Genomic DNA, 17043 nt, shown 5'->3' on the forward strand with positions numbered 1-17043 from the left:
TTCCCTACTTTGAAACTTGTGTAGCAAAAATTACAGTAAATTCCTTCTATTTTTTTATTTTACTTTACATATACTTTTCTATTTTTTCAATATTCAGTTTTCCCTTTCTGTTTTGTAAAACACACAGAGTTGAACTTACAATAGTACAGAGAACTGCTACACACAGAGTTACTACTGCCACTGTTAGTGTACTGTTAACACTGTCATTGTCGCCATAATCTAAAGGCACAGATGCTTTCTGAGGAATGAACCATGTGGCTTGTGCTATATTAGACACCTCTGAAATCAAGTTGGTATCATCAACAGCACGTATAGCGAAGTAGATTATGGTGTTATTTTCTAGTATGAAATATTCTGGTTTAATTTTAAATGATTCTTCTCTACCAGCCTCTTTAGGTGTGAAATTAGAGGAATTCACAGAAGGAGCGCTATCAAAGTGATTTCTTAAGTCCAGAAGATTTTTACTGCTTTTTATTATGTAGTGATCAGCTAGGGAAAAAAGAATGCATTTGTTAAAAACAAATTAATATAGACACTTGAATATCTCTGCTTGTGGTGACAGTATAGGACTCTTAGAGCAATTTTGTAAAAAAAAAATGTGCTTATGATTCCTGTTTTAATACTGACATATTGCTCAGCATGGAGGGTTGGCAAGTTTGCTTTCAAACCTTACTTTACATTGTCAAAGGTCTATTGTTGCTGAGTCTGGAAACTCCTTCTTTCAATCGACCTTAAAAATATTGTTTCACCAACACTATTAATCAGCTTTGTGCAGACCTGTGTAAAATGTAGCTGAATGAGAACTGTGCTGTCCAAATGCAAACATATGGTGAAATGGCAATTAAAATATATGTGTAGATAGCAGGGGTGGGCCTTGCATCTGATCTGTATTCTATCTCTCAGGATGAGGTTTTAATGGCAAAAACTGTGAAAGACACAAAATGATTCTCCCATTTGTAACCAAAGAACTGGTAGGTACATTGCTATAAATGTGTTTGTTTAATTTTGGGGGGTTCTGCTCTTTCTATTTCAAGTTTGTAGCTTTTCAAGACTTTGCCCTCTTCTCCCTCTCTTCCTCTTATGAATATCATTTCCTCTTTAGATAGTAGAGACGTGCAGGATATGCCCAGCTCCAAACCAGTGCTATCTTAAACTATAATGGAGTAACTGACCACTTTAGCTATAAAAGTTTTTAGACATATATTTGCTAAACAGCAGTAACAGAAGTTGAGGGGGTTTTTATATTTGATTTTTTTTTCTTTGTGTGGCTGGTTATTAAAAATTTTAGATAAATGTGAGATTTGAATCTGAAACAAAGCTATAGTCTGCATAACTATAGGTTGTATATTTTAACGTACAAACTCTGCCTTATGCAAGGAAATGCTTGTGCATTTCATCTGGAATTAGGTTTCATTTTTCCTGTACAGCAACCTTAAAATTATTATTTTGGATAGAATGTTACTGCATCTCTGTAGTCCATATACATCTTTGTAAATAGACTAAAGCTTTGTATTGTCCATGTTGGCTGATGTTTTGGGTTTTTTTCAGTTATGCACAGAGAGGGACTAAGACTTGCTGCTAAAGTCTCTGGTACTTGGATTATAATTTTATCTATTTGAGGACAACTAAAACAGGCATCATGCAACAGGGTAGCTTTCTGTTTGGTTACGTTTTCAGGTGGGAAAGATGTAGCCCTCATCCCTGAGTGGTGGTCCTCAGGTTATGTCCTTTCAAATAAAAATATCAACCTCATCTCACAAAAATATAGTGTCTGACTCACCTTTTCCACTGTCAAAATCACCTCCCGGAGCTGTCCAAGACAAGATTATTGTTTTGTTTTCTATACGAGCACGAAGGTCTGTAACTTTACAGGGTGGGTAAACAGGAGCAGAATCTCCTTCTATTTTCACTACAAGAGAACTTTTTGAAATTCTGCTGAAACTTCCCAGCTTGACTTGGATTTCTTCATCAGCAAATTTAGGTCTCAGCACATTCATATAAATTTTACCTGTTTAAAACATTTTTCAACTTTCATCATGACAGAACTCTGAATTGCATTTTCTTTTAATTTTTGTTATCTCTTCTTATTTTGTAAGTTTTCTTTAGCTTATTCAAGTATAGTGGAAAATTAGTGAAGTAAAGACAGAAAATAAGATGACCTTCGGATTCTCAGCATTAAATTTAGGAAACTCAAAAAGCAGAAAAAGTCTTAAATATGTAAAAATTGCAAATAATGCAACCAGCAAAGCAGGTTGCAGATGTTGGTGAGCCATGGCTGCAATAAGGTAGTTCTATCCATCTCTTCACCCATATTTCAGGCCTTATGAGAATTTCAGTTACATCAGACTTACTTTGTGAGTTTTTTAGACAATTTTTATGCTGATTTTTCTGAATTTCACAAGGATAAATGTGAGAATATTAAATTGCAACAACTAATATTTTTTCAGCATTAAGATGAAAAAGTACTAAAAAATCAAGAAATCTCAAAAGCTAAGTTTTCTAGCAGCATTAGTTTGTACACTAATATTGCATGCTGAATTTATTTACACCAAATCACTATTTTAAAGTCTCAAGAAGAATTATAGATTTGAAATTCCTGTTGTGAAATGCTGAAATACAGATTCTGAGCAATATTTATCCTTCTCATAGTTGTAAGAGAAAATAATTTTTAGATTAAATACAAGATTTTATGCTATTCCCCTACACAGGAAACAGCAGTTGGAGCTGGTTTGTTTTTTTGGGGCTTTTTTTGTAGTGAAAATGATAGATGGAACATCTTCTAAGATCAAATGCAATTTTTGTGAATTTAATTGATCCCATTTGCTAAACCTTTACATCCCCCTACATACAAATCATGCAAATAATTGTTTAAATGTTTCATAAACATTCTTTACCATTTTCTCTGTAGCCTGGTATAGATGAGGCTCGATTTCGCTTGAGGCTAAGCCTGATGGTTGTATTTCCCCCACGGGCATTCACTTTTAGACTGTATCTTCCAGTGCCTTGTAAAGAAGTAAAGTACCTTGAGTAGATTCCATCGTTCTTCATCGTGTCAGCGCCTTGGTATAGAATTATTGAGAATTAATATCTCAAACAAGGTACCTGCTGGTAAACGAGGTCATTTTTGCTTTTCATGCATAAACGTAACACCCGAGCAGCAGAAAACCCGGCAGTGTTTTTATAATGTTGTGGACATCTTTAAAAATAGGAGTGGTCCCACTATGACATCCTGCGTTTCCTATGTATTTGTTAAAAAGGACCATTGGCCAGCTTACTGGCCATCTACACAAAGCATCTTTAAATTAGAAAAATGTCATAATTTAACCTTTGGCAAGGAATTCATCAAGAAAGATTCCTCTGCTTTAAGTGAACTTGTGCAGCTGTACCTGACTGTTGTACCTGCAATAGATGATCTGGTGGTGGCATCCAAGCTGACTATTTTAAAGCCTAGCAGTGATTTTAAAATAACCTAATGGGTTCAGAAAATAGCAGGTGTTTAAGAAACACAGGATAACACATCAAAATCTTACTATATTTTTAAGCACACCAATGTGAAAGCAAGGACAGAATGAGGAGGTACTGCTGACTACTACTGAACTCATAAATCTACACATCTGCAGCAGCGGTGAGAGAAAAGGGAGAGATGAAAAGAGATGGAGAGATGCTGAATGCCAGGAATATCTTGCTATTGCTCTAAGAGAGTTCTCGAAAAGAAGAATAATGCACTTATTTAACACACAGAAGAGATAAAGCTAATGTTTGCTGAGCTAATGTTAAAACTATAGTCCACCTTCGTAGTATATGAGATGGACTAACAAAACAGCTTGGTTTTTTTTACCTTGCCTGTTGAGGGCAGATGATTACATGAAATACACTTTCAAAAAGTAGATATAAGCAATGTACCCTCCACCATGCACAGTTCTGCTTTCACCCTCGATAACAGCACAGAAAAAGAAGTGGAACAATTTTTCAGGTAAAGGCCCACGTCTTTGTTTTCCTTACCAAAAGAAGCATTGTAGCTTACTTCTGTCCTAAAGCAGTAGGGTTCTCTGTCTTCCTTATATTTATTTATTTATTTATTTTCTTGATTTAGGGCATAGCCATGAGTCAGTCCTTAGCGCTAAATCTGAGGGGAACATGCAGAATTGGATTCCAAAATGAACAAATGCAAAGGTTTTCACTATGTATATGGAACCTTACCTGCACCATTATCAAGAAGTTCAAGGGTTACTGCTGCAGCACCATCCTTCTCTATAGTGGCTATCACAGTTGCACCAAGAACAGGCAAAAACCCTTGGCTAACCTCTGCATAAACCACAACTGGATTAAATGCTCTATTTGTCCTGCTCATGTGAGCTGCAGTGCTCACAGGAGGAACGTCGGAAGATGATGGCCGAGAGGTAGCTGCTACTGATATAGCTTGAGTTGCTGTATGAACATTTTTAATACAAAACTGCCAATCACCCACCTGCAAATAGAATACAAAATTATAAAAAACTAGTGAAAATCTTCATGTTCTAACAGGGCCATTTTTTCCCTTATTAAAAAAAAAATAATTAAAGAAAAGCTCTATGCTAGTCTATAGGAAATGTTTTAAATCAGAAAATAAAAGAAAATGTTCAGTCTTTACCTCTGCAGTGCCGCTTATACTGAGTCTAGCTGTGTTTGGATTTGAATTATCAATTGTAAAGTCTGAGCTTCCATATTCTTTTCCTTTGGGGTCTCTCAGGAAAAAAAATGGCTGAGATAGACTCCATGCGGTGCTGAAGAATGTATCGTTTCCCACAGTTTTGTCAACAGGGACAGTAGTATTCATCCATGCAGAACGCTGAACAACTAGCTCTTTGCTTTCAAGCTGTTGTTAGAGAAATAGAATTTGTCTTACTGCTATTTAGTAAAGAAGTAACATATAGTAACATTTTCAGAGTAATTCCTCATTCATTGCACAATATTGTATCAGTTCATTGCTGACTTAAAATGGATTAGTCTTGATGGAGAGAATTCAAAATCATTTATGCCTTTTGGAAACTAGAATGAAAAAAAGTCTCTGCTTACTTATTTATAACTGAGTTATATAGAGAGGATGGCAGGCTTTCTAGTTCTTCTGTCTCTACCTACAGGAAAATTAAGAGCCCTTTGTCACAACTATTGAATTAAAACCATTAAAATCCCAGATTCACTTTAGGAAATAGCTACTTGCATAACAATTTTGGTTTTAAGTAGAAAATTATGGTAAACAGAGTAGTGACAGTAAGTGTAAGTCCTTAATTTCTGTGTTTGAACTATTTATCTACCTATCTAAAGCATTGTGCCAATAAGCTTTATTTCCACTGCAGTTTGTCTGTTTCTAAATCCTGGAAGAGAGAGAGAGAAATTATCTCCATATACAAGTGTAAGGCTTATGAGTAATGAGAGAGACAGAAATAGCAACAGAACAGAGGAGACTATATAGAAGAGAGAAGTGAACAATATTTCATTTATTCAAATTTAAGTAATTTTGTGTAATTTCCTCCCTCATATTTTATGAACAGTAAAGTCTGCAATTAGAAAATAGCCTGTCATAAACTTAATTCTTTTCCCTGCATAGATAGGACAGAAGAATCAATTAAAGGCAATATAACAACTCAAGAAATCCCAGACCTGCTTTTCAAATCTACATTAACTGCTGCTTATAATCTAACCATTTTTGTGAGGGGTGTATTTTAGATAAAACATAGGACTAGACCTGTTTTAAAATATTAACAAAGTGAGGAATGAGTTGCTAAATTCTAATTAACAGTTTGCACAGATGAAAAGTTGAAAAGTTTATACATTAAAATTATACATATGGCTTAGGAGAGAAGCTGTATTTTAATTGTATCTTTGTTACTTAAGTTAGACTATTAAAATGCTCTAAAAGATAATGTTTCATATAAGAATGAAATAAATATCCTGGGGGTATTTATTCTCTCGCTTTTTTCTCTCAAAGTCTCTTGGACTTTGATAATTATGAGAAATAATTTTATTGATTTTGTGAAATCAATAATTATATAAATTATGTAAATGATATATTTTCATTGCTCTGAAATATAGGAGAGCACTAAAAAATGTACTTACTCCTATTTCCAAATTGAGCCACTGACTTTTATTATCATTGATGTCTAAATTCATTCAATTACTGATCAGCTAAAAGCATAGGAGGAAAAAGAAGTGTTGAAATTCAGACCTGAATAGATTGTTCAGAAGTATCTCCACTTCTTGATGTAATTGCACTGAATGTCTCAGTTAATTTACTTGGGACGGGTCCATCTACAGAATAATGCTCTAACCCTCCTAAAAGACAAGAGCAAAACAATTAGAAATACTATTTTTTACTCTAAAATTGCTAAATTTTATGTGACTTCTGGTACTGAATGTTCTACTGAGACAGCCCATTTGTTACAAAACTGTTGATCTAATGATGTTGAAGAGTGCATAAGGGAATTCCAGGTTATTTAAATTGCTAAAACAAGTGGATTGGAGTCTGAAAATGCACAGCATGTGCACCTCTCAGATAAGAATATTTATTCACCATAGTGTTTGGAGTCATCTTGCTTTCTAGATCTACACAAGGAGTTTTCATTCTTCCATGGCATGAAGCAACACCCCTATGGATAGTTTTTAAATGGATGTTTTCAAACTAATGTAGCTCCAGCTCAGCTGCCAGCTACGCTTGCTAATGACAACGGTAGTCATTGTGTTTACAATTTCCTAGCCAGTGCACTTCAGCCCCAACAGCTGGACAAAATTATTCTTTATGTAATAAAAAAATCTTATAAGTTAAAACATATAGAAAGTTCTAGTCATTTCATGTGATGCCAGAAATAAAAGTGTAAACATTTCTTGTTATCTTACATAACAATATCAAAATTAAATCTCCTTAGCAATAGGGTATTGTCGTGTTATTGGATTTTTTAAATCAAGACAGCTCTTAAAGCAGATCTATGGATCTAAAGAGTTCTGCTTGTTTGCATTAAAAATATTGTCATAAAAACAAAATTTCTTTAAATTTGTTTTAAACTTAAATTTCTTTGTTTCCAGACTGATTAATTGCCTTGCTTTTGCATGGTCATACTTGAACATGAATGCCAGAGAAAATGCATTTAGAACATTTACCTGTTAGTTGTGAAAAATATTCTAATTCTTTGGCTGCAGATGGTCCCAGTGCAATGGTGTGAATTTTTGCCCCACTTTGTTTCACCAAATCAAGGCAAGATGCTATACCTGGGTCTTCTCCATCTGTCATTAACACAATTTCTGAACCATATGTAGTATTCATTTTGTCTGCAATTAACTGCATGAAGAAAAGAATTAATGATATAAGCAGCAGAATAGCTTTTAAATACTAGTTTATCCCAGAGTACAGTCAATGTATGCATTTAGAGCTATTAACTTCAAATATAAGACAAATTTATTCTCTAACAAGTGTTTGAATTTTTATCTAACACTAAAACTATCACAATATTAATTATTGCAATTGATATTGCAAGATCTAATTGCTTAGATTTAGTAAGTGTTCAATTATAAATCATTAATATTCAATATATGTTTTCCTAGGGAAGGAACCTGTCCCACATTGAAGATGTCAGAAGCATTCTACCTCTATATGCTTTACTGATTCAGAGACTGGATGTTTAAGGGCATCAAATTAAAACTTAGGTCCACTGTTTGGAACTACCCTTTTTTTCTCCAGCCAAAATTTCAGGAGTAGAGAAGGACTTGGAGGTAACTGAAGGTGGGGCAGAAAGGGGTAAGGAGCAGCCATGTGGGAGGCCTCTGTCCTGGCCGTTCCATCCCTGTCTGGTTGCCAGTCTTTCTCCTGATGTTCCCCTGTCCTGAGCCTCTTCTCTGCCCTGGACTCTTGGCTACTTCAGCAGTCTCATCCTTCTCTGTACAGTTTCTCTCTTTCTCTTTCTTCTCTTTTCCTACATGTTGCTCCTGATTTTTGGTTTTGCATCTGAGTTAGGTGACACCTGGGACTTCAGACTGCCAGCCCAAAGAAGTAAAACAGACAAATAAATAATAATATATATCAATCACTGTTTCCCAATCTCATAATTTGTACGTGGTTTCACAGTTTTAGGGACTTGATTCATGACTAGTGAACTGTGGGAATTATTCCAAAATTTACATCATTCTTGTATTTCATTTTGTAATTTTATTGTGTTTTTCAATATCCTTTTTGAAGCATGGGCATCACATCTGGCCTGTTTTCTGGTAATACTCTTTCTAATGCCGTATAATGGTAATGCCAAATAGTTTCTATACCAAATTTTCTCCCGAGAGATTTAAGAATCATATTATCTTTCTTAACTCTACCATTGCATAGGAAGTCCATGTTCAAGTACACTTCTTGCTTCTTCCTCATTTACCATACATTCCAGGAGATATTTCCACATTGTACTTTACCTTAAACCCTTTACGTATGCCTGCACAGATATTGGTTTGTCCACTAGCATGCGTAGGCAAACGTTGAACAAGTTTTTGGCGTGCTATGTCGTTGGTTATTTCTTGTAAAGGAGCTTCTTCAGATGCATCAGAGTCAAATGTGACAATTCCAACCCAGGAACCGATTTCAATAATATGGAGCAGAAATACCTCTGCAGCACTACGGAGATGTCTGATGCGGTCATGCTGTATGTGGAGAAAAAACAACATCCTTAGAATGCAATCTCTTCTGAAAAGCTATGACTGTGAACAAAATTTAGGAATTTTTTTATATTGATCAGGTTGTTATTAAAAATTAAAAACTATCTGCCATAAGGTAACTCATATGTATGCTCAGTTCTAGAAGACAGGAAATGTAAACCATGTTCTGGTATTGTGAAAGTGCAGCAAACTGCAGCTTCCCAGAAAGATGTCACCAGGCAAAGTCAATCTTCTCATGTTATGACTTCATTCCCAATCAAGATTTTTGTCATTCTTTCTTTTTTTATAGTGTGATGGCAATGCAAAAGGACAACACCCATGATGCCTGAGGAGTAGGTTAGCCTAGAGACCAAGTCTTTTGAAAATATTAATAATATTAAAGTAAAAGTATGGATATATTAAATGGGAATATATTCAAAGAGAATATTGGGGAAAAAAAGTTGTAGTTGAAAACATTTCTCTCTGGAGCTAGCCATTCTTGAAATATTTATTTCATAATTCTCTTCATTTTGCTTTTTAGTATTACATTATTTTTTACCAACTGATTTAATAAAATGTACTATGATTAGTAGACATCTGTATTATAAAAAGAATATAATCTATTACAATTGCAGATCTTTGCTGAAGATCAGTCTCAAGAACAGCTCTGGACTAGGACAGCATGACCAGAAATAGATCTGTTGATGGAGCACTATGGAAGAATTCCACAATTATTATAGGTATGCCATAACTGAAGAGTTGGAGTATGCTTTATGCTGCTTTATGCTTCTTCGTGCATATTTTGGTTTACTGTCAAATATTTTAAGAATATTTCTCAACATGTTTGAGCTTTCTGAATTACCATCTTTAGATGAATAATCTTATTTTTAGGCTTAAATTCCTGTGAGCAATGAAACACTGAACTTGTGGTATTTTCAGTAAGAGAGCAATGGTCATTGACTCACTACTGAACTATGGAAGAGGTAAGTTATGGATAAGAAAATGCAGTGTGTCATCAAAAGAATACATAGTCTGATTTTTAAAAGCTGTTAGAGTATGCATAGAGGTTTGAAGTCTATTAATAAATTATGAGATAACTGCCTTACCTACCCAGATAATTTTGTCATCTTTCTACAGGTGATTACATTGCTTACAGTTTTTTAGAAGTATTAAGATATTTATGCAAATGAGAACATATTCAGGGATGTTTACTAAACCTTGCATTCATAAACAAGCTTTGTATGTCATGCCACAGGAAGTTGTGAAACAACAAACCTATGCAAAGTTTTACAGAAAAAAAACAAACCAAAACCCTCAGCTTTGTGAAAATGACATAACATTATGCCAGCTCACATTCTTGGTTCCAAAGAACAATATTGTAATGAGGAAAGAACATATAATTTATTGTCATATTGTGACCTACATATTTACTTTAAATTTTAGAATAATTCATAACAAAAATACAATGTGAAACTCTATCTATGATACATTTTCTACTTGGAAGAAATACAATGGCATTGTCATTCTAGGTCTGGAACAAAGGAAAGAAAGTATATAAAATTGAGATTTCACAAGTTAAAAAAGACCAAGTCTGGCCTACAACAATTTTTGCTAAAAATTGCTTATAAAATGGGTATTCTTACCATTAACATGCTCCCAGAAACATCCAATACTAAAGCGACTACTCTGTCTTGGGTCTGCAGTAGCGTGAAGGTAGTCTCAGAAGGGGGTGCAGAAGCATTTAGAACAGACAAGTTATGGAAGTCATCAGATGCCATAATTACTTCCCATGTGCTTTTGTGATTGCATATCTTATTCTGCATATTTGGAGCCTCACTATTGTGAGTGTTTTCATCACAAAATTCAACCACCTAAAAGGACAGATTGAAGCTGATAATAATTCTGAACCCAACAGTATGAGCATAAGAAAATATCTCAGAAAATATGAAATTTGTGGTGCAGGGCAGGACAAATGGAGGTATTCTTCTCCAGTGAACATCCTCTCTGCCATGGTGCCTGGCCAACCAGGATCTTAGAAGAGGCAAGCAAAGAAAGTGCTTCCAAATAACTTACCACAGATTTTACATAAGCATAAAAATGTTGTAACATGCAGAAACAAAATTTTCAATCTGTCAGTACTGAAATCTTTGGAGTGACTGATTCACGGAGGTCCTACTAGATTTAAGCCTGCTAACATAGATACTGTAGCTGAACGGCATGGAGGTCAGTGCAAGTTAGCAACCTGAATAAACAACTTCTCGGGTTAAGCTGATGGTCTTGGACCAGTTCCTATAAGTTTTCTTGAGTGGAATAAGGAAACATGCAAAAGATACAACAGTTAAGACTTTGAGAGAAGCAGGAAATAATCTTTTAGATGTCTCAGGATGTCCATGGCATCCTGCTGAGGGAAGACCATGACCCATTATTGCGGGTTAACCCTGGTAGGCAGATAAGCACCATACTTCCTCCCTGTCCCCAGTAGGACAGGAGAAGAGGAAAAGAGGAATAAAAGCAAAAAACCTTTAGGTCCAAGATAAAACCAAACAAAGCAAAAAAAATATTGTTTAATAAGTAAAAGATTAAGTGAAAGAAGAGAGAAGTAACAAAACTAAACAAGTGGTGCAAAGGCAATGACTCACCACCTCCCATGAGTAGACCAGTGCCCAGCCAGTTCCCAAGCATAAGATGGCTAACCCTCCTAAACCCCCCTCTTTCCCCTTTTATTACTAAGCATGACATTATATGGTGTAGAATATCTCTTAGGTTAGTTTGGGTCATCTGCCTGGTTGTGTCCCCTTCCAGCCTACTGTGGAACACCCAGTCTATTCACTAGGAGGGGCAGAGTGAGAAACAGAGGCAGCCTTGATGCTGTTCAGCTAAAGCTTGAACATTAGTGTGTTATTGGTACTGGTTTAGTTAAAAATCTAAAACACAGCACCATATAATCCGCTATGAAGAAAATTAACTGTATCCTAGCCAGGCCCAGTGCACCCATAAAGTTCTTGGAAAGATCTTCCCCAAAGAAATAAGGTCAATAGCTGGAGCAATTGAGATCCTGTACCACAGAGATCTAGCCTGCAAGACGACTGTCCGCCCTGCTAACCCCTGTCCCAGCACCCTCCCCCAGACACTGGAACAGGCCTGCCTGGTTGTCCTGGCTGCTTTCGGGGGAGGTGGGCTGCTGCTTCATGTTAAGGATAGACAGAGCAGATTGCTCTGCAATGGAGTGTAATAGAGCTAACCAGACAACGCAGTTTAGGTGCCAATTTACATAAGGAGTGATCAAAAACTACAGTTAGCTTATGGACAAGGCATTTGTCAAGAATGCTTCGCTTTTATGCCTGTTGACCTGTTTCTTCAAACACAGGGCAAGACAGATGCTGAGACTGCAATACATTTCACCCTTATTGACAGAAAAGGGCTGTCAGATAATTTCTAGTAGCTCCTTTGTCTTCCCTTTTGAATAGATTTTCATAGAACTGATAGCATCATCCATGGTCTCTGAAATATAAACTAATTAAAGAAACACCTGACTGATCATTCTTCCCAGTAGAAATAACTGACTAAACCTCAAATGTTACTAACCTCTCTGGCCAGAAAGGTATAGTAGTAATACTTACAGAAGGTATGTGTTGCAGAGACATAACAGAAGATGAGATATGTTGTTGTATATCTGCAATAAATATGCATCCTTTTTCATATAGCTGACCATCATATCTACACCTTCTTAGTTCACACTTGTCTCTGTTGCAGTCTTGGAAAACAGGTGTACCAGTCACACCAGCTGGACAGCTAAGGGAAGAGAAGATAGGCAGGGCTGATTAAGAACCTATAGATAGTCTGTAACTGGTTATTTGTTTTCATTTTGGCTTCCCAAAGCCAAATTGCTGTTGACATAGCACTGTACTAGACACCTCCCAAGTACATAGGTAGGCTGTCTCTGTGCCTGGCAGGGTCCTCAAACTAATCTAGAAATAGTTAAAATCATAAAACACTTGTGGTATTTGTGATTTCCCTTGTGATAATTACAGGGTGTGCAGGAAAGACATCCTGCTAGTAGTGGCAATACAAAAGACTGTATTGGTATGCCTGAGCTAGGAAAAAAGGCAAGCCTGAACTAATTCCCTACCCTCATTCAGTTATTGTCACTTTTTGTAGAAACTCTTTAATATCACAGTGGTTTCAGTAGGCATTTTCAGTACTGTTGATAACTGCTCTTTAATAAAATTCTGTTAAATAAGTACGAAACAAATGGTGGCTGCAGTCTGCAGTGGCACACAGAGCAAAAGATTCTCCAGCCTGATCTCCTGAACCTCTTTCAAACAGCACTGAAGACAGCTGTGGTTTTCTGGGCTGCAGAACAGGCAATAGATGTTGCTGACTAAGCATCTTTCAATCATATGAACAGGTCGTGGACACTCTGCAAAGTACAAACTCAGCACAGACAACAAGAATATTGAAAACGTTATTGAAATATTTAAACCTGTGTAATGTAAAAGTAGAAATGTGAAACAAATAATACCTTGTTGCTTCAACACTTGCTTCTCCAGAATTTCTAGATACATAAAAAGGCACATCAGTACTATATTCATCGAACACCCCCCACCGAAAGTGAGCCCATTCGTGGACAAAAACTCGATCTGTTGAAAAAGAATAGCACATGCACAAAGTACAACTGTTTAAAAGCTACTCAGTGTTTTACTTACACATTTTAACAATTTAAAATAATTCTTATCTGAGGTAATACAGGAAGATTGTGAAATATTTAAGCAACTGGGATAATAATCTTTCCTTGAGGTAAAACTAGTAAGGCATCAGTTTAGCAACCAGGACTAGAAATTTTATTTATATTTGACTCTCAGAAATGCAGGAACTGTTCTAGAGGCTTTCTCCCAAGTTGTCAAAAATCTCTTAAGGAAATTTAGGTTTTGTGAGGTTTCTGTCCCACAGAGCAGCAAGCCTTACATTTTTTGACACAGTGTAGTACAAAATCAGATACACAAATTCTGTACAGTTTATTTGGTAACTGGTCACAAAAGGAAGGCTGCTGGTAATGGCAGTAAAGTCCAAAGGAATAACCATCAAAGGGATGAACAACTTCTGGATACAGTGTTTGAATATTTAACTTCAGACGTTTCATAGGTATTTACTACTTCTGAAAAATATGTCTCTCAAAGTTTTGGTTTTTTATTTTATCAAGAAAATTATTAAGTACTTACATTTTATCAAGTACTCACATTTTATCAAGTACTCAAATTCATTAATCCCTTAGAAAAATCTAGGCCATTTCATACAAACAATAACAGACAATTAAGTTAAATAGTAGGATTACCTCTTCCTCCATAAACATTAATCAAACTGTCATTTAACAGGAAGTTAGGCGTGAAATGGATGTACCATCCTTTCTCCTCACATCCTCCATATTGTAAAGTATAAGGATCATCTACATGTTTCATGTAAGAGTCTGCTATGATGACATCTGCCTGAAAAAGTATGACCAAAGTTATACATCACATGGGTGGAGAGAAGAGTTAGGTGATTCTTGTTGAATAAATTGTCCTGCATTTTTTTTTTATTCTACGAACACTCTCAACACTTTTGAGTAAGAACTTCCAGGATTAGTCCTAGATTTTGCTGTGATTAATAATGTAGCCTTATCAGTCTAGCTTTTCCTTGTTCTAATCATAAAGAGTTCTCTGAATCATACCTTATCATACGATTCTGTTTTTACTCTTGAATAGTTGGTGTTTTTCTTCCATGTTTTAGGAATTATAATTTTTACAGACTTGTAGAAAAATCGATGTTTTGTCGTTTCAAACAAGTAATTAGAAGCACTTTTAATCATGTTCTAGGGAATTAAAGAAAATATAATATTAATATCAATGTTAATATTAAAAATTTGACTATGTGCAATGAATAATTTAGCCTTATCAAGAAACAGCAGTACAATAAAATAGGACTAAGTACATAACACAAAACTAAGAAAGTAGTACAATCTCTGCTCAGAAAAGAATAAACAAAGAAGCCAAGGACTAAGCTGTACTTCTTGGAATCTCTCACCAGTTCTATAATCCTGCTCTTAATCAGAAATTGTGATAAAATTCACACTCTAACCTTCATATGAGATGAAAATTACTAAACACAAGGATTTTACTCTTAAATTAATACTGACCTGACAGCAAGTGTGGGCAAGATTCAGCATTGCACCTGCTTTTCGTTTATCTGACTAATGTAATAATTTTTCTGTCATATTTGCTGTTTTGCATTTCTTCTTATTTGTATTATGGGTATATGCTGCCGTAACTTTCCTTTCCTCTTGCTTTTCTACCACCTCTCTTGGAGTAGACGCATCAGAAAAAGCATTCCTTTACTTTGATTTCTCTACACTAACAACTAAGTTTTTAGTGGAAAAAAAGCAAACAAACAGGAAGGAGGAAACTAAAATCTGTCCTGTAGGCTTTTCATAAACCAAGAAGCAAGCTGTGACAGAGGCTTTGGAATCAAATATCCATGCTACATGTACATAAAGGTCAGCTGAAGGAGATTTTTTAAAGAGATTTGGTTTGCCAGGGCTTAGAGTGATAGTGAGCGCTAACCCATGAGAAGTTAAGCAGTAATGGGACGTGCCTGCTCTTTAGATAGAACAGAGCAATTTTAACTAGTCCAAGGAAACTGAAGGAATGGTTTAAGAGCAAGTTCTCATAAGGTTAGCTATAATGTGAATTTAATATGTGGTAGGTATCTCACAGTAACAGTAGCCATCACTCGTACACTTCTACCCTAAAAAACACTCAGTGGTTTGTCCCTGACTGAAAATGGAACAATCTAAACTCCACTTATTGTCAAAAAAAGAGGCAGTCAGTGACTGATGGTAAAAGGTAAACTGTCGGATCCTCATTTACTTCATATAAACCTCTTCTCAGAAGATGAAAGAAATCTGGAAATGTTAAAAAATGTATTGTATCCTTTGTACTTGATCTTAGAGGTGACATGGGACTGACATAATCCTACATCAGGGTCTAGTAGGCATGAGACATACTGCAGAACCTGGGCACTTGTCAGAAGTGTCACATTCAGCAGGTTTTCTCTAAAATGATTTGACTTTGTAGAAAACAATTTTATTTGCTTTGAGATCTGGCCAGCATCCTGTTCTAGGGGAATTTAACAACTGAGGCATCTATGTGGATTAGAATAAAAGTTAAACCCAGAAATGCCACTAAACATAACCTTTTTTTAAAAAATTTACAATTTTTAAAGGAACATTCTGAGACATGCTAGCTAATGATGAACAGTAGTATAATCAATGGCTATTAAACAAGCATTCTTTCACGCATGGAAACATAATTTGGAAAGCTACTTAAAGGAATTTCAGTCTGCCTCCTAACAAAGATATTACAGCATTGTCTAAGGGAATTAGAGCTCTTAGTAGCAACAACAGATGGCAAGACAAATTAGAAATTACTAGTTTAGTAACTATGAGATTAATCAATGATTAATTCAAAACAACAAGAAAAAAATCTATTTACAAGAATGGGAGCCGGACCTGAGCCATGCTACTTCCCAAGCAGAAAAGCCAAGTTGCAGCTGCTGAGAAACAATGCACGTAAATGCAAATGTTCTTACCATTGTGTTCAGGATGATGTTGGCATCTTCTGGCACCTGGGGATGAATTGCAACAACCAAATCCTCATAGCCATTCTTATTTAGCCATACCATAGAACCTTTTTCCACATGCAGGAGCTGCAAAGACAGCAAAAATGTCAAACTCCTGGTCACTCCCATTACTTGTCCCTGTCTGCGAGTTTTTTAGTTAGAAAAGCAATGGCTTATCAGTCTTATTTATATGACTGCCTGTAGGACACCAGAAGAATTTGTTACAATAACCCAGGACTGTATGCCTCCCCCGTCTGAGTATGTAGAGTCCCAAGCACATCTTATCTTTTTGTTACAGCAACCTGGGATAGTTTGTTACTTCCCATTCGAGTACGCAGAGTCCCAAGCGCGTCTTATCTCGTTGTCCCAGTAACCTGAGGTCATTTGCTTCCCCCCCATTGCATGGCTGCCAACATGACAGCCACCTGCAGATCACAGCATTTGCACAACAGGACCTGCATTACATCACTGAGTTCACTAATGAGTCAAACAGGACATTGCATATGGATAATATTTTAATTGGTATAAGTTTTATTATCCATCCCCACGGTGCTTTCCCTTGAGCAGGTCTCTGTTTTGATTAGTGTCAGTGTCCTGGGGCTCCCACCCGGTAACGCTACACTTTCCATAAATCCAAAGCTTTCACTCAGAGTGTTGTACCTCGTTCCTGAGGGATTCACACCTGCTTCTCACTCCTAACACCACCTTTGTGTTGAAAAGAGGTATAACAGTTTGCAAGAAGAA

General features: G+C 36.0%; 1 protein-coding gene across 1 annotated transcript; it reads right to left on the reverse strand.

The window, feature by feature from the left end:
* Positions 1-109: 109 nt before the first annotated feature.
* LOC104528456 (calcium-activated chloride channel regulator 1) lies at positions 110-16434 on the reverse strand (the record flags this gene model as incomplete). Its single annotated transcript, XM_010172470.2, has 14 exons — positions 16270-16434; positions 14354-14494; positions 13979-14129; positions 13169-13286; positions 12267-12438; positions 10290-10517; positions 8428-8652; positions 7135-7312; positions 6206-6312; positions 4631-4855; positions 4201-4468; positions 2895-3059; positions 1781-2008; positions 110-489 (listed from the first exon to the last, which is right to left on the reverse strand). Coding segments are annotated over exons 1-14 (2745 nt in total), but the record flags the coding sequence as incomplete, so codon positions are not given.
* Positions 16435-17043: the final 609 nt, after the last annotated feature.

The sequence above is a fragment of the Antrostomus carolinensis genome, unplaced genomic scaffold (assembly GCF_000700745.2).
Source record: "Antrostomus carolinensis isolate BGI_N321 unplaced genomic scaffold, ASM70074v2 scaffold2617, whole genome shotgun sequence".
In the NCBI taxonomy this organism is placed as follows: Eukaryota; Metazoa; Chordata; class Aves; order Caprimulgiformes; family Caprimulgidae; genus Antrostomus; species Antrostomus carolinensis.